The 19425-nt window shown below is 46.8% G+C and overlaps 1 protein-coding gene across 1 annotated transcript in view; it reads right to left on the bottom strand.

Moving 5' to 3' along the window:
* TMEM63A (transmembrane protein 63A) overlaps positions 1-19425 on the bottom strand; it is a 60860-nt gene that overhangs the window by 33111 nt on the left and 8324 nt on the right. Inside the window, exons 2-3 of the mRNA XM_088449369.1 lie at positions 4495-4699; positions 493-572 (exon numbers count right to left, since the gene is read on the bottom strand). Coding sequence (XP_088305495.1) covers positions 493-572; positions 4495-4689 — 275 coding nt within the window. The 5' untranslated portion in view covers positions 4690-4699. The remainder of the gene's footprint in view (positions 1-492; positions 573-4494; positions 4700-19425) is intronic.

Below are 19425 nucleotides of genomic sequence, written 5' to 3'. Positions count from 1 at the left end.
GATTCTGTGGAGCCGCGTTCTTCCAGATCATGTAAATATTAAGGAGGACAGAACTGCAACGAGCCAGGAATAATCATGGCTGGGACGAACCAAAACCAGCACAGAAAGCCCATAGGATGTAACTAATGGAATTATCAAAGAAACAGGCTCATATAAATACCTGTACATGGAGACGTTCTGTGACCGTGCCTGCTCCAGCCCATCCGAAGCACCGCCACAGTTTTTATGATCCCTAAAAATCCCAAACTCTGCCTCCATCTTCCCCGCATATCCCTTTCTCATTACAGGTAGCGTTACTCTACTTTCGTATCTGGTGCGCGTCACACCGGGAGGGGGGGGGGGGGGGGAGAGGTGACGGCAGCAGAGGGGACCGTGGAATATTACTGCGGCTGCCTGCGGTGTGTGAGCCAAGAGACTGTATCCATCAGAAACGTCTTTATCGGAGGAAGGAACCATCTAAATGAAATGAACATACAGAATGGGATGAGATACCTGTCAGAATCGTACACGAGCGCTACGCGGCCATAATCCCAGAATTTCTTCCGAATGATGGAGAATGTCAACAGCAACAGCTGAAACAAGGACAGAAAATCAATTTATATATATATATATATATATATATATATATATATATACACATACATACACACAGACACACACATATACATAAAGAGCTTTTACATCTGAATCTGCACATTTAGGAGAGGTATGTAAATCTTTCAGAACCCCAGATTCTGCAAAACGATATCTCCCACACTCAGTATAAAATACATTAGATACTGAGAATTTCGCAGCCACAATAAAATAAGAGAAGTGGTACTATGCAGTTATCCGTACAGACAAAATAAGACCGAATACAGAGTAATACTTACAGAACAACAAAAGTGTCACTGCGCATTGCGTGCAGCAAATAGAACAAGAAAATATGTATATTAATTACAATCATCATCATTTCTGTATACCGCGTCACAGATTCCGCAGCGCCACACAGCCCAAAGTACCAGAGTATTAGTGTACAGGAGTGCAATAAAACACAGACACAAGAGAATGGAGAGATAGAGCGATAGGAGCTGGCTGGGCGCAGGTGCAGGCGATAGGAGCTGGCTGGGCGCAGGTGCAGGCGATAGGAGCTGGCTGGGCGCAGGTGCAGGCGATAGGAGCTGGCTGGGCGCAGGTGCAGGCGATTAGGAGCTGCCATTGCTGGCAATGTCTCTAATTTCTGCTGGGATCCCCCATTCATACATCTGGACAGTACTTAATATTTGGGGCAGCTTTGGGGGGGATATCCTGCAAAACATATATATCTATTGATATTTAACATCTAACCATTTATAAATTAGGTTTCATCAATATCCAAGTAATTACTACACCAGTTGTCAAGAGGTGCCCAAACTAGGAGTCCAGTAGCAGCTTACTAACCTGTGAGACAACAAGATTCATTTGTGACTTAAATCTGAAATTGTGAGGAAAATCTTAAAGTAAGAAATTACTTGTACATATACATATATACATACATATATATATATATATATATGTAGGTATCAGTGTGGATAAAAGATTTATTAATACCGGTCTATTTAAAAACTAGGTCCTTACCATCAAGTAATTTTAACATGATTCAAGTATAGTCCTAAATCGGGGGGTCCGTGTACAGGCTGCAAGCCTACAACAAATGCTGAACTATCTGGAGAATATCCTTTATGTTGTGAGATAAGTAAGTTAAGGGTGATACAACTGACCTTTATTATTGGATATTAGTGATTGTGATCGCTGTAAATGTAATATTAGATCTATGATATTAATGATGGAAATTGATCGCATTCTACGATAGCTTTTATTTCAACTAGCCATACTAAGACGCCTTATTTTCTGTTCAAGAAAACCCTGAAAAAGTTGTGACTGACGAAACGCGTTGGGTGATTATCGCTAACGAAAAATTGGCGAGATTCAAGTTACAAGTTACAATTAAACATTCAGCCTTCTTCCCACTGGCAGCTCACTGACATGTGGAAGGAACATGCCCCCCTGCCACTGAATACAATGCATCCAGGTGCGAAACCTCTCCAGGCTCACACTGCATCCATCAGGATGAATTGGTTAAAGAGACAGGGGCTGGGTTACCCGCTGCAGTATTGTGTATCAGACATGTATATAATGAGCTGTACACTGATCAGCCAGAACATTAAAACCACCTGCCTAATATTGTGCAGGTCCCCATCGTACCACCAAAACAGCTCTGACCCATCGAGGCATGGACTACACAAGACCTCTGAAGGTGTCCTGTGGGATCTGGCACTATCAGCAACAGATCCTATAGGAATGGGTATGAAATACCGCCGGCCGCATGGCCGGCGGTTCGATTCACGTCAGCGGCAGCCCGGCAGGAGCAGAGTGCGACGCAGCGGAAGCCCGACAGCACTGGAAATCCCGATCGTGGATAGGTAAGTATCCACTAACCTAACCCCCCTAACCCTCCTTAGGGGTGCCTAACCCTAACTTCCCCCCCAAGTGCCTAACCCTAACCACCCCCTTCCCCGCTACCTAAACCTAAGTCCCCCCCCTGGGGTGCCTAACCCTAAGTCCCCCCCCGGGGGTGCCTAACCCTAAGTCCCCCCCCGGGGGTGCCTAACCCTAAGTCCCCCCCCGGGGGTGCCTAACCCTAAGTCCCCCCCCGGGGGTGCCTAACCCTAAGTCCCCCCCCGGGGGTGCCTAACCCTAAGTCCCCCCCCGGGGGTGCCTAACCCTAAGTCCCCCCCCGGGGGTGCCTAACCCTAACCCTCCCTCCCCCTAGCCTAACCCTAACCCTTCCGGGGGGTACCTAACCCTGTCCCCCCCCGGGGGTGCCTAACCCTAACCCTCCCTCCCCCTAGCCTAACCCTAACCCTCCCGGGGGGTGCCTAACCCTAAGTCCCCCCCCCGGGGGTGCCTAACCCTAACCCTCCCTCCCCCTAGCCTAACCCTAACCCTCCCGGGGGGTACCTAACCCTAAGTCCCCCCCGGGAGCCCTAAACCTAACCCTCCCCCCCCCTCGGCTGTCCGTTCGCGGCGCCCGGCATCACTACGATCGTGATGCCGGGCGCCGGTCTCCAGGCGTCGGGGAAATGCGGGCGTCTACATCTAGACGCCCGGCATTTCACCCTTGCCGGGATAAGACAGTCGGGAAGCCGGCTGCCGGTATATAGGCAGTCGGCTTCCCGATTGCTTCCCATCCTATAAGCCCGGTAAGCTGTGAGTTGGGGTCTCCATGGCTCACACTTGTTTGTAAAGCACATCCCACACATACTCGATCGGATTAAGATCTGGGGGATTTCTGTCTGTTGTCATTACCTTTAATTGAGAATATAATAATTTTAGGATATTTGATTGGAGGTAATAAACATCTACTTGCTTCCAAGACGTCTGCATCCACGAAGTATCCTGTGACTAACCAATAAGCGCATATCCGTTAACCCGCTGTCCTGAGCGAGCATCTCCAAGCTCGCCCTCTGCTCGCTACTAAAGCAGCCCTGATCCATAGTAAGCCGCTACCATGGAGGAAGTGTTGCAGCAGAGTTACCACGCATACAACCGGAGGTAAGCAGTTCCAGGTGCTGGTGTAGGAATCTGGGGGTGGCAGCTAAACGCCTTATGATGCAGCAGGATGTCAGTAACGGGCAGTTACCGACAGTAAGAAGCAGCCAGTATTTCTGTCCTGCCCTCACCATTCCTGGATTTCTTGGTCATTACCATTTATTATCTTCTAGGTATAACACTCTAAGGGCGGTATTCAATTGTTTCGCCCCATTATGCGCCCGACAGGAGCTATTCAACTGTTGCTCCTGTCGGGCGCGATCAGCTGGCGGCGCACCATTTCAGCTCGCAGCCCCAGGGGGGTGCGAGCTGAAATGGGTGAAAAGTTACCTGTTTGGGCGCCCAAACAGCACTTTTCGCGATCGTGCCCAGCACTTTGGTCGGAGGTACCCGTTTTACGCAACTAAACCTGACCACTATGGGAGCGATCAGCGCGAAAATGGGCATAAATTGAATAGTGCCCCCTAATCTCCTGTCACTTTAGATGGGTGATCCGGACTGCGAAAACAACTGAATGCCGCCCTAAGGGCCTTATGTAATAGCCAGACGCAGGCACAGACACAATTCCGGCGAGTTAGCCCATCGGTTTAAAGTGGCTATAATTTAAAAGACAAAACCAAGTTGTTTTTTCCATTCAAATTATTGGCGCTTTTAAAATCCGGGCTAACTTGCCAGAATTGCGCCCCAGCTGTGTCACGTAGCCTTTTACATAAGATGCTGCAAATCTGCATACACGTAGTGCGTGGAACGTTTTCGTGGAGGTAAGCGCAGTACAAATCTGCCATTTTTACGCTATGCAAATACTAACATCCCAACTCAGCATCAGGCCCAAAACGTCCACAGAGGCGGCCATGTCCTTTACACGGGGGACTGACGATTGGGAACAGAATAAAGCAGAACACTGCAACCACTAACAGAACTTACCACAAAACAAACGACATCTAGCACCAAAACTGTGGGGATTCCACCGAACGACACACCTTGCAGCACTGTACTCCCCTCGTGCCCACTGTAACAATATGGCTGGGTCGCATTGGACGTATTCGCTATTCGGACCGCACTCCAGGTAGAGAAAGCAGGGGAGTTGCCGCCATTATAAAAGGAGAAGAAACGCATCATCGGGAAGTATCTGCAATGGAGGGAAAAAGAAAACGTCAACATGAGGTAAGACCAGAAGGACAACACAGAGCCGATTGTGCCACGCGCAGGCAGAAAACAATGGCTTCCTTTGATATTTGGGCCAAATGAAGGACTGGATGTTTTCAGTTAGTGAACCCGGAGACTCTGTAATTACACGTATCTGATTATATTACTACTGCTGTAATGACAAGCTGTATGCAACAGATAAGGGGAGCCTCTCCAAATTACAAGCCATGTCTATAGGTACAAGGCTTTCAGTCACTTGTGATGCTGCGGGCTGGAAAGAGATAAATCAGTATCCCTTATCCCACACGTGGTCATGTTCATACAGGAAGATGACAGAGCTGCACGGCAGCCATTTTGTGCAATTATTTATTTCAGCGCTGCTTAGTCGTTCACCACCGAGGGCCTGATTCAGAAATGGACGTAATGTCGATGATAGAAGCAGTGAAGTGTTTTTTTTTACAATTGTGTACACATCACAGCCGCACTGCGCACGCGCAGCAATCTGATTAGCGACAGCGGATACAGTGAGGATTTATTTGCAAGGTGACTGACAAGGTAGTGACAGAATGCGGCAGGTAACTGGGCTGAGGGAGAATGTGGCTACAAAAATACAGACATGTCACCACAGGTTTCTGGGCATCTTCTAGTCAGCCGCTTCGAAGTCGCTCGCAGTTGGACTGGCCCCCGACGTCTTAGTTGAGACGGACATTCGGAGACACCATAGGGCTTACTCAGAGCTTCAGTGGTGTGACCAATGTTCCCGATGTCGCGTCTTTTGTATCTAAGTGGCAAATTTGAGACACGGGGGCATCCCTGTACACAAGGCAGCGTCTGAGTCATTAGCATATTTTTGCAAATCCGCTGCGTCCGAAATCGCAGCTGTGAGTGCAACGTCATTCATCTCAGGCCCTGAGACACTACTCTCTGCTGCTTACATAGGACACTTCCCCATATATATTGCTTAAGCCCATACAATGTTAGTGGGTGAAAAATACACTCTACATTTCCTAAATAAATACAGATGAGTAGCCCAATTTCTAGCTAGGGTCGGCCAGGAGACCTCTAGACCGCGCCCATAATGTGGAAGGTGGATTGTTCCTTCACTATCTCCCCCCATTTGGTTATTATCTATCTTTGTCGTGATATTATCTCCCCGAGATATCAATTGCCCATAATCCCCTTTTCGTCTGTGTAACTCGAGCGACGGTCCCCTCACAGATGTAATGTCAGAGTTCCATCTGGGGTCTCAGTAAAAGTTGTGCAATGGTTTCTTCATAGTAAATCCTCCTACACGTTCATACATACACGTTCATACCTTTTCCTGTTACATCACCCCTTATACGCTTTATAACATTAGATTTTATCTGCTACAGAACCTCTACTTCCACTTTATCAGTGACTGCAAAGACTCACGTTTTCACATAGGTTGATACATGGTTGGGCAGCAGGGTGGGTAGGAATGGTTAGCATGTTGCCTCATAGCACTGAGGTCTTGAGTTCAATTCCCACCAAGGCTACATTATGTGTGTAGTTTGTATGCTCTCCCCATATTTGTGCATTTCCTCCTGCAATTCCAAAACGTGTGTGTGTTCACGTGGTAGGGAATATGGATTGTAAGCTCTACTAGGGCAGGGACTGATGTGAATGACTAAAGAAAATATATATCAAACCTTCTAAAGAGGGAAGATGGGGGAGTTTCCCATAGCAACCAATCAGCTACTAGCCAATATGCTATACCAGGGATGGGGAACCGAGGGCCCTGGGGCTGTATAAGGCCCATGGAATCATTTGGTCTGGCCGTCATCTGGCTAGCAGGGTGCATAGAATGGCACGCTGCAGCAAGAATCTATGCAGCAGTGCCGCCTGGAGCTTCCTTAGGGCGCTTCAGATGGTCACACCGCTGCCCTTACAGCCCCCTGGAGCATCCTCATGATGATCCGGGCATTGCTGTAATCCCTGGCAATTGTGGCCCCGCCCCCATGTGTCATCACACGGAGGGGGTGTGGCCTGCACAGGGCCTGTAAATAATGTTATATATACCAAAATGGCCCTCAGCAGAAAAAAAGGTTCCCCACCCCTGTTCTATACCGGGGACTTGATAACTGACAGGTAGAAGCTGATTGGTCATTATAGGAAACTTCTGCACTTGTCCTCTTTACAAGGTTTGATAAATCTCCACCTAAATATGGTCTGTAAAGGTCAGCGGAACGTGCGCACTATATAAATAACTGTTGTCACGTATAATAAGAGGTTGGTGGCACCAGAGCGAACAGGATTTTATCATCTTTTTGTCCAACCTTTTATAGTGTTTATAGCGTCTATACACAAAAATAAAATGACAGGTATAAGCCACCCTTGTTTGCATAGATATGAGGAGTTAGGTGCCCTCCATGACCCCTACCCATTAATGTCCACACACCAAGTACCCAGCTGTGGCACAGTCTCTCTCATACCCCCCGGGTATAGGGTATAGTGTAGGAGAACAGGAGGCACCGCTGGTGTAACACGGATAAAGCAGGTGTAACGCACATGATAATTACAGGGATCAGGCCACCTTCTATACTGAGCACATTGGATGTACAGAGGCGTCCTCATACACCTAGCGACAATGCCATGCGACGCGAGGCGCCTGGTGCGAGTGACCCGCCAGATCCCGTATGACTGCTTGCACCCAGCATCTTTTTTGCATCTTGTGTGGCCGTAAAATGCATCTTAGTCGCAATGTGATGCATACGGAGACGCATCTGCAGACTGCACTGATTCATTTTATATGTGACACAGGTTGTATATCTGTGTGAGTCTGTAAATGAAGCACTACGGAACTTTGCGTGGAAAAAGCCGCGGCCGCTGCATCGTGGCGCTTCGCATACAGATTCAGAGACTCAGTCACACACAGGTATACAAGCGTCGTATATCACATTAATCAGTGCAGTCTCCTGGTGCGTCCTAGTCGCATTGCGTTGCGACCAAGAAGCATTTTCGGATGCAAAATATGCCAAAAAAAAAATGCTCGGCACAAGCAGAGTCGCATAGAACCTGGCGCCGAGAAAAAAAAAAGCGTAATCGTGACTGTTTATTAGACCTGGCTGACACCAGCATCATTTACAATGACATCTCGTATAGCCAAGGGCAGCCAGGCAGATTTAACACATTCAATGCAACACAAAACTCACATGCAGGTAAAAGGAAAAGCCGGCCACAAATGAGACCACCTTACATCCAACTAGGTGGCTTTTGTGTATTTGGGATTTTTTGGTAGATAATCGGGACGCTACTGCCAAAGACTGAAAAATAAATCAATAAATCTTGCGCACCAAATGATTTTTGCACCGAAATCCAAGCGACGGGAAAGTCAGAAAATGAATATGGATTTAGAAACCACATACAAAACATAAAATTAAACTGCACAAGAGAACCCAAAACTACAAGGTACATAACACAAAGCAAATACAATGCCAATCGATCAGCGTTCTTAATGAAAAGTGTTTTCCACATGGACAGCTACACAATACTGTCATTCATGTCCCCCCAAAGCTTTTCTGTCACTAATAAGAACGGATTAAAGTTTTCATATTGTACCCGGGAGCCTTTGATTTCCCTGGAGATTCGGGAGATATGAATTCAGTATGATTGATAAACACAGTGATAAACAATTGAATTCCCCCCATTCCCTTCTCCCATTGCGGAATGAATGCTGCTACACTGTTACATGGCCCTGATCGGAATCAATCTGATCAATGCAAACATTTTGATACATGCTGTCGGAAGGTGACCCCATAAAGAGACCGGGCTGCTTGGCCCAGGTTGCAGAGTGGTACCGTGTGTGCCCAGCTTCATATACCAGCAGGAGACCCATAATCCCTGCATACCATTGAAGTTATTCAAATACCATGAAGTAGTTTAAAACAAACAGCATTCTTAACCCCTTGTGGTGGACTGATGCCTGGGTATAGTTCAGGAACTGGCAGAGAACAGATGGATGCCCAGCACTGGTCCCATGCCAGCAGCACCCTCCAAGATCCATACTGAAGGCAGATTTGTCATCTGGGCCAGAATTCGTTTATAAAGCTAAAAGTACTTTGGGGTTCCTGTACCCACTCTTTTCACTCCATGATACATATCCCCCACACAGTCTGTTTTCTGCTAGAAGTGATCCGTTACTACTACATGATGTGAGAGATGTATCATGTACTGAGGAGAATGGGGAATGGACCATTGGAGAAGATACCCATAGCAACCAATCGTCTTTCAGGTAGCATTTATCACGTGCATTCTATAAAATGATAGGTAAAAGCGGATTGGTTGATATGGACAACTTATCCAAAAGTCCATTTCCCCACTCTATTTACTGCTCGATACATCAACCCTGATATCTTAACATTCCAGAGGGGAAATAAATAAATGAGATCATGCTGCTGATATGGAAGTTCGTGCCCCCCCCTCAAAAAAAATATCTGCCTCCTTTAGGTGTAGCCGAAGCGCACACCTTATAGGGGGTTTGTCACCTGCTATTAATGTACACTACCTCACGTTCTCCCACTCGGACTCCAATGTAACAGCAGGCGAACAATTACCAACACCCACAGCCAGGACGGTGCATGTAATGGGACAACTGATTTAATAGGCCAGGCCGCACTTACTGGCCAATCACAAACTGTGTTCCTACACACACGCACACGCACTCAGTCATAGCTGCTGGGACAGATTGGTTGGGTCCACCAGCGCTGGCCGATGTCTTCCTTCCTACGACTTTGCTTCACTCATGTAATGGTGGGGGTTGTACTGTGAGCTCTACCGAGAGTCAGTCGCTTAATTTGTAGATTTGAAAAAATAAACAAAAAAGACGTGGGATTCAAAAACATATAACAGGCTGATTAAGATTAATGATAATCTTTAAACATTATAGATTATGGGGCCAAAATCCCAGAATCATAAGCCTTGTGCCCAACAGCAATAATTAAGCACTGGTTAACAGTATTAGGGGCCTCCCAATAAGGTCACGGGTAAACAACAGGTGGACACCCTGCTTAAAATATCTTACATCCAATGTCCTTTCAGCTTCTGAAGCTGGCGAGTGGGAACAGAGCGATAACAAATGGTAGACGCACAGGGGCAGGATTCCGAAAATGTTACCAATGCAATAGTGGGGACACACGTTTCTCTGCAATAACTTAGTGGGGTTCTGTGCGGTGGTTCGTAATAATATTATGAGGAGCAATCCTGGTGTAATCATTGTATGGGGGCAGAGGCTGGAGTCATAACTTGTTTTTTTTGGGGGGGTCACCACTGTTTAAATATTATGCTGGGCACACACTGTGTATAATGTGCCGGTCATTTGGGCCGCATAACATAATATCTTTGGTTTGTGTGGCTTGCTAATTTTTTTTTATTTTTTTATTACTAGAATTATATAAATTACAAGCTTCTAACTTTTGAAGAACATGGTCCAGGACAGCGTTCAGCCACCAGTATAGGCATTTTCCTGGTGGCCATGTGTTGGCGATGTGTACAGGCTGCGCGGGTGCCGACACTGTGAGGGCCTGCCAGCAACGCACTATATAAATAAAAGATATTTAATAAATGATAAAAAAAATAATATAAAAGTCGATTCAAGGACATGATGATGAATGACTAGTAAAATAGGCAGCAAACATGCCATGAGGACACACACACACAAATGAAGTCTCTGGCCAATCTGTTGCATATCTGGACAACGCAATTTTCCCCATCTTTGCAATTTGCGGCACTGCTTACTCTTTACGCTGCTCTGCTGCCATATCACTGACATGAGGGAGCAATAAGCAGGTGACGTGCCCACACAGGTTTACACCCGCCCCCTCCGTCAACCTGCTATAAAAGGATAGAAAATGGGAATGAGGAGAGGGCCGGACAAAACAAAAAAAATTAAAAATCCCCCCCTTCATTCTCTTCCCCATTCTCAACCAACTGGGAGGGTGAGCGTTTACACCCAGAGAGCAGTAACTACAATGACATTATGTCAATCTTTCAATGTTTTAGGTGCCCTCTAAAACCATGCATTCTAGGCGACCGCCTTATGCTCCCATAGTGCCCAGCTCAGACCCCAAAATGGCTGCCACCACTCTGTGTAAGCTATGGGTGCACTGTAGAAAGGATTTTGAAATGCATTACCACACTGCCACACAAATAATAGTTCACCGATTATTAAGGGGCCTCATTTATCAATGAGTTTTATCACAAAAATAAACTCGTTGCGTATGATAATGGTGCTCCAGCCAATCAGCTCCCATCTGTTTGAAAAATGACAGTTGGGAGCTGATTGGCTGGAGCACCATTTATCATACGCAACGGGTTTGCGTATAATAAAACTCATTGATAAATGACCCCCTAAGTCTGGTTTATTTGCAGATTTACACTAAAGGATCCAACCCTTTCTAAACCCAAATCCCATTATACCCCATATCTGTGTCACACAAGGCGTTCCCTTAAGTAACAGCATGAACGTTTCTGTTTTGTCCCATACGCTAGGCCAAGGTCCAACGCTTTATTCGTGTCAAAACTTAATGGTGGCTCCAGCCAACCAACCACCTGCTTTCAGCACAAAGCAGGCACGGCGATTATTCTGGACGCGGATTATTCCGATCACCAAGGTTGTTGTTGGAGTGGAGGAGAAATCCGGCTAAGTGGCTTAGCGCGGCGCTAACAGCCTCATTCTACGTCATAAAGTGATTATAGTTGGACTAGAATTGAATAGCTCCGGGACCAACATCCCGGCACTATTAACATCCCGATCAATTGAATCGCCCCCATGGGGGGAGATGTACTAAGCATTGGACAGAGATAAAGTACCAACCAATAAGCTCCTAACTGTCACTTTACAGGCTGTGTTTAAAAAATGACAGGAGCTGATTGGTTGGTACTTTATCGCTCTCCACTTTCTCTCTCTGCAAGGCTTAGTACATATTCCCCATTGCCTCTTTTCTTTTATGCTGAATTGTTTTTACATACATATACATATTTTAATCTGACCTTTTCCTTCCCTTGGTGTTCTTTCCTCAAAACCCCCCATGTATTCACTTTATTTTTTGTTTTCCTTTCTGTTGTATATTGAAAAAACGCATTCACACTGTGAGTGTACTTATTGTTTTTTACTATTATTCTGCCAAACTTGCGATTGCTAATAAATATTGAATACAAAAAACGAAGGCAAAGTCAATGCTAATTACAAATTAATAGGACTGAGGGCCTGATTCAGACCGGCTCGCAAGCGGGTCGATGTTGGCCCAGTGCGCATGCGCACGTCGGAGGCGGCTCCGTCATGCGCGAGACCCGTATAGCGACGGGCAAGCCGTTGCTCCGGGTCTCGCTACAAAGGGGGCGTGCTGTCGATGGTGAGTGACAGCACGCCCCCTTTGGTGGGCGTGCCGGGGGCGTGGCTGCCCAGACGGAGGTGTTCCCATGGGAACGCCTACCGTCTGGGGCCGGCCCCACTGACATCACAAGTGATGTCAGTGGGAGTGCTTTCGGCTCTACCACAAGGGTCTCATTGCAAGCCTGATGGTCATGATGGTCTTGACCATCGCAACCATCTTCCTGGCCGCTCGCTATAGCTGTGGGTGGTCACCCACAGCTATACGAGCGGCTAGGAGGCCGCTCTAAAAATTAAGAGGGACGGCCCTGATTCAGAGCGAGCGCTCTGTCAGAGTGTCCGTCTTCCCACGTTGTATAATTTCTGCCGTGACAAGAGTAATGTCTCCGAGCAATTACAATTCCCCCAAAGATTAATCCTATGCAGGCAATCGGCGTCCTTGCGACTTAACCTGGATGTTTAGTCACGAGAACCCGGCATTCTCCAACTAAAGTCCCGTCGGCGAGGCTGTTAGCACTGCGCTAAACCAGCAAACAGCCTCGCGGCTGGCACTTTAGTTTGATTTCTCCTCGCACCCTCAGGAGGTTGCGAGAAGAAAACTTCTCGTCCGCCTAACAGTGCGCTAAATGGAATAGCTCCGGGAACTCCTTCCCGTCACTAACAGCGTGCTTAAATGAATCGCCCCAAACTATTGGATATTAGTACATTTTAGCTACTTTCCATTAAGGCTAATGTGAAACTACCAAGACAGCAATATAAGTGGGCTGCAATTAATTAGTTACGCATAAGTTTAAAAGTCAGGATTAATCTAGCATTGTGCGTTTGGCCGACTGAATAACCCTCCAGCTTTCGCACAGCCGTTACACAAGAGGTCTAACGAGTAAAACCTGATTACAATCGTCTTCTCTGGAATAATGTTACAGGAAATCTCCTTATGGTACAAATACCAGCAAACAAGTCCCCATCTTAATGGCTGACATCAGAGCTAGGACAGGCAGAAGACACTTTTGCAATCTCGCCCACTGAAAAGCCACTGAACTATCTTGTAGTACATAAAAGGGATGTGATCATTCACTAATACTATCTGTGATAGAAAACTGAAGGGTGATAAAAATGGCGTCACGCACATGTCACACACAGGGGGCGCACAGCAGGCTCCCACTGCAGAGATGTGACAGACCAGCACCTGGAAAAGGCAAGCAATACCCAATCGCTTAAAACCACACTGCTAAAATAACCGTAGCTGCAGCGGTATGTAGCAGAAAAGGGGAATAATTGCAACCCCACAAGAAAGAGGAATTGAAAATAAAAGAGGCTGTGAACACTCCGTCAGCCTCCACAGCACTTGGTCGATTGGATGGAGGAAGTAGTTGGGGACCAGTGTGGAGATCTCGGGCCTCTGGGAGTAATCCGGTAAATAGCTCCCTGTCCGGTTCACACATAGAGGACTCACCGCTCGGGTGTGTAGAGCCTGAAAAGGTGCTGGGGGTAATGCAGGTGATGAAAGGTAGGCGCGGCCGAGACTTGACAGGAATCCCCGCACCAAACGGGACAACAGACCAGCACCTGGAGAAGAGGCCCGGGAACAGAGGGCAAGTATAACGGAGCAGGACAGGACAGGGTGACTGAAGCGACCTGGTAGATGCCTGGCCCGTTGACTAGTTGTATATAAATTCAGAAATGTGAAGCCGTCATGCCCTCTGAAAATGAGTTGAGGAAGGAAGACTTATGGGGCCAAATTTGATAGTCTACGTTTTGCGTGGGCCGACGCGATTCCGCCAGGAGAGTCCCTAGACTTAAGCTGGCAATTAGTTTGAAAGGCAAAAACAACCTAGTTTGGCTTTTAAACTAAATGGTCACTTTAAAACCAATGATCATCTAGCTCAGGGGTTCCCAACTACGGTCCTCAAGGCACACTAACAGTCCAGGTTTTAGGGATAGCCACATCTCAGCACAAGTGACTTAATTAGAACCTCAGTTATTTTGATTTAATCAACTATGCACAAACAAGGATATCACTAAAACCAGGACCGTTAGTGTGCCTTGAGGACCGAGGTTGGGAATCACTGATCTAGCTGGAATCACGCCAGCACCCACAAATCGCGGGCTATTACATTTAGCCAACGGTGGTGTTCAGTTTTCCATAGAGTCTTGCTTCAAGCTGATACTAATAATTATAACTTACAGTTTATGACGCGTCATGCTATTACAATTAGAGATGATGGGTTCGGTTTTGCTGAAAACCGATCACACCCGAACTGCGGGGAACAGAGTCGAACAGTGACCAGACTTAGGTCTTTTCTCCAAGTTCGGAACTCGAATCTAAAAACCGAATCTCGCATATTTTGGGTGGCATGTAAGTCCCTCCCGGGTGATTTCAGGTGCTGTGAGATGGTCAAAATTGACTGGAAATGACTGGGAAATGAATGTTATTGATGTTAATATTACTGTAGGAGCAAAAACAGGTCCAAATTACATGATTTTAAGGGGCCTATTCATCAACACTAAAATAACAGTTTTAAGGACATTTTCCTTCATTACAGTTTTTTTAGTATTCATTAACACACTTAACACAGGAGATATCACTGATATCTCCTGGGTAAGTCCGCCTGCGTTAATTTCCACACTCCCCATACATTAGTACATTACTATGGGGATGTAGAAATTAGGTTATTCATCAAATTCCAAAAATGATGTATTTTCAGAATTTGATGGTGTTACTATACGCCACTCTCAGTTGGTGTATAGAGGGTTACACTTACCTGCTTTCTCCTCCTCGGCTCCCTCCGTCGCTCCCTCGTACCTCCTCCAGCTCCGGCTGCTGCTCTGTGTGTTCTCCCGGCAGAACACAGTAAAGTTTAAAAGTAAAAAAATAGCAAAGCTGCGGACCCCAGGAGGGTGCGACACAATTAGCGCAGCTGTAATCAGGGCTGAGCATGCGCCGCTTTTGTGCACGTAACGGCACATGGACAGCACTGATTACAGCTGCGGTAAGTTAGTGTAATGAGGGATAACTATCTATTTCCCAAAAAGCTGTCATCGCAAAAATTACAGCTACTGGAATAGATAGTGATGGGGAGGAGGAATGATGAATTCCTCCGGTAATTAGGTAGAACTCCATGCCAGCTCTAAACCTAATTACCTCCATCGAGTTCTTTTTTAGTTATGATGAATAGGCCCCTAAAGTTTTTATGAATTTTTAAAGAAATCCCAAACCGAACCTAAACACTTAAGCTGTATATACACACACAACAATTTTGTTACCAAACGATTTTCTGTCAGATTATCTGTCAGATTTTTTAAAGTGTAATGAACGATTTTTTTGAACTACAAACGATTTTTGCATATTCCCTTAATGAAAATCATTCAGTTGACAAGTCTGACTGAACTACAAACGTGAACGCGCATGAACGATTATCGTTCGTTTGACTAAAAGTGAACGACTTTTCAAACGATATTGTTTAACGATAATGGTTCAAAAAATCGTTGTGTGTGTATGCAGCTTTATGGGTGGGAATGGGGGAAGGGGGTTAGGTTTAGGGTGTGGGGAGGGGGAGGTTAGGATCATGCACTGTGGTGGGGGGGTTAGGATCAGGCACTGGGGGGGGGAAGGTTAGGATAACTACCGACAGGGGCGTATAGAGCCACGCCAGTCTAGGGCGCAGGGGGCATGGCCCCTTAGGATAAATAAAAATAAATAAATCATTTGTACGGTGCGCTGGGGAGGGGGGCGCTATGAGCCCCTCAGCCCAGTGTAAAGCCAGTGGGGGGGGGAGCGTTATTAGTGTGATCGCTCCCCCCCACAGGTATAGGAGACTGCTGTGGCAGCCACGAGCAGTCTCCCACTACAGCCCAGCACACAGCAGCTGGGCTGCTGTGAGGTAAGAGGGAGGGTGGCGGCTCCAAGCCCCTCCAGCAAGCCCAGGCCTGGGTACATAGTACCCGCCCTCCCCCCCACCCTCGACTCCCCTGCCTACCGACAGGTGTCAGTATCCTAACCCTGTCGGGATGCCGGCGTCAGGATTTTGACCTACGGGATCCCGAGCGCCAGCATCCCGTACCCATCCCGATATATGATGTGCTGACCAGAGGGGCTTTAGAATACTATTAACATAAAACCACACCCACTGCGTCTTCTGTGGCTAACTAGGAGCTTCCAGACTGACTGGCTTAAGAAAACCTTTTTTTTATTTTTGCCATATATATTCCCCCCCCCACACATTGATTTTGCAATGGGGGAAGTTGAGTTATAGCAGAACCATCAGATTCACAGTATGACAAGTACAAAACTTGCTGATAAAAGCGTACAGCTCTCCTATTCACAGCAGCCGTATTGCGGACTGAAGCAATCATTTAACCTACCTGTTCCCTAGTTCACTTCAAAATAAGTTTTAAATCTGTTTCTTATATAAAGCGTGGTTGTATAAAAAGATTAATGTATATACTGTATCATCAATGCTCTCTATCACGTTACCAGTAGCATGTACAGCATATCAAGGAAATCAGGAAACCAAATACACAGACTGCGGCAGGCGGCTCAATCGTGACCTCTGCAGAATGTAACACTCTGATATATGTTTTCACATTTCATCAAATATAACAGACTTCACGGTAAAAAAAAAAGATATATATCCCTTTTATTTTGGGACTAGAGGTAGGAAGCATTCTTACTATGTACTTTTTACTAGGTAACAGATAGTTTGCCCCAGACGGAAATGGCTAATGAGGAAGCCACAAGAGCTTGCACTCGCTCTATATAACTACAGTGTGCTGTAGGGAAAATTCTGCCCCTTTATTGCCCAGCTCAGAGCACGGTGCGCCCAGCTATATGTACAGTGTGTAGCTACAGGTGGGCGCCTTTATATACATATCCACCAAGTTCAACCAGTGCTGACAGGAAAGGCAAATATCTGATTAATAAACTGTATTTTCCACCAAACAACTTCTGCCCACTATAGCATACCCAGTCCCAGGTAATACATAGCATATCCCCCCCATACACACAGTAACAGCCCAGCACACCCAGGTAATACATAGCATATATCCCCCCCCATACACACAGTAACAGCCCAGCATACCCAGGTAATACATAGCATATATCCCCCCCATACACACAGTAACAGCCCAGCATACCCAGGTAATACATAGCATATATCCCCCCCATACACACAGTAACAGCCCAGCATACCCAGGTAATACATAGCATATTTCCCCCCCCATACACACAGTAACAGCCCAGCATACCCAGGTAATACATAGCATATCCCCCCCCCCATACACACAGTAACAGCCCAGCATACCCAGGTAATACATAGCATATTTCCCCCCCCATACACACAGTAACAGCCCAGCATACCCAGGTAATAGATAGCATATCCCCCCCCCCAAACACACAGTAACAGCCCAGCATACCCAGATAATACATAGCATATATCCCCCCCATACACACAGTAACAGCCCAGCATACCCAGGTAATACATAGCATATCCCCCCACACACACAGTAACAGCCCAGCACACCCCACACACACAGTAACAGCCCAGCATACCCAGGTAACACATAGCATATCCCCACACACACACACAGTAACAGCCCAGCACACCCCACACACACAGTAACAGCCCAGCATACCCCACACACACAGTAACAGCCCAGCATACCCAGGTAACACATAGCATATCCCCACACACATACACACACAGTAACAGCCCAGCATACCCAGGTAATACATAGCATATATCCCCCCCATACACACAGTAACAGCCCAGCATACCCCGGTAATACATAGCATATCCCCCCACACACACAGTAACAGCCCAGCATACCCCACACACACAGTAACAGCCCAGCATATCCCCCACACACACAGTAACAGCCCAGCATACCCAGGTAATACATAGCATATATCCCCCCACACACACAGTAACAGCCCAGCATACCCAGGTAACACATAGCATATATCCCCCCACACACACAGTAACAGCCCAGCATACCCAGGTAACACATAGCATATCCCCCCACACACACAGTAACAGCCCAGCATACCCAGGTAACACATAGCATATCCCCCCACACACACAGTAACAGCCCAGCATACCCAGGTAACACATAGCATATCCCCCCACACACACAGTAACAGCATACCCAGGTAACACATAGCATATCCCCCCACACACACAGTAACAGCCCAGCATACCCAGGTAACACATAGCATTTCCCCCCACACACACAGTAACAGCCCAGCATACCCAGGTAACACATAGCATATCCCCCCACACACACAGTAACAGCCCAGCATACCCCACACACACAGTAACAGCCCAGCATACCCAGGTAATACATAGTATATCCCCCCCCACACACAGTAACAGCCCAGCATACCCAGGTAATACATAGCATATATCCCCTCCATACACACAGTAGCAGCCCAGCATACGCAGGTAATGCATAGAATATATCCCCCCCCATACACACAGTAACAGCCCAGCATACCCAGGTAATACATAGCATATCCCCCCACACACACAGTAACAGCCCAGCATACCCAGGTAACACATAGCATATCCCCCCACACACACAGTAACAGCCCAGCATACCCCACACACACAGTAACAGCCCAGCATACCCAGGTAATACATAGTATATCCCCCCCACACACAGTAACAGCCCAGCATACCCAGGTAATACATAGCATATATCCCCCCCATACACACAGTAACAGCCCAGCATATGCAGGTAATACATAGTATATCGCCCCACACACACAGTAACAGCCCAGCATACCCAGGTAATACATAGCATATATCCCCCCCATACACACAGTAACAGCCCAGCATACCCAGGTAATACATAGTATATCGCCCCACACACACAGTAACAGCCAAGCATACCCCACACACACAGTAACAGCCCAGCATACCCAGGTAATACATAGCATATATCCCCCCCCATACCAGCACGGTGCGCCCAGCTATATGTACAGTGTGTAGCTACAGGTGGGCCTTTATATAAATATCCACCAAGTTCAACCAGTGCTGACAGGAAAGGCAAATATCTGATTAATAAACTGTATTTTCCACCAAACAACTTCTGCCCACTATAGCATACCCAGTCCCAGGTAATACATAGCATATCCCCCCCATACACACAGTAACAGCCCAGCACACCCAGGTAATACATAGCATATATCCCCCCCCATACACACAGTAACAGCCCAGCATACCCAGGTAATACATAGCATATCCCCCCCCCATACACACAGTAACAGCCCAGCATACCCAGGTAATACATAGCATATATCCCCCCCATACACACAGTAACAGCCCAGCATACCCAGGTAATACATAGCATATATCACTCCC

This window comes from Taudactylus pleione, unplaced genomic scaffold (genome assembly GCF_031769625.1).
Source record: "Taudactylus pleione unplaced genomic scaffold, aTauple2 ptg000483l, whole genome shotgun sequence".
NCBI classification, from domain to species: domain Eukaryota; kingdom Metazoa; phylum Chordata; class Amphibia; order Anura; family Myobatrachidae; genus Taudactylus; species Taudactylus pleione.
Note: the sequence above shows the minus strand (reverse complement) of the source record. Positions and strands in the feature narration are given on the sequence as shown.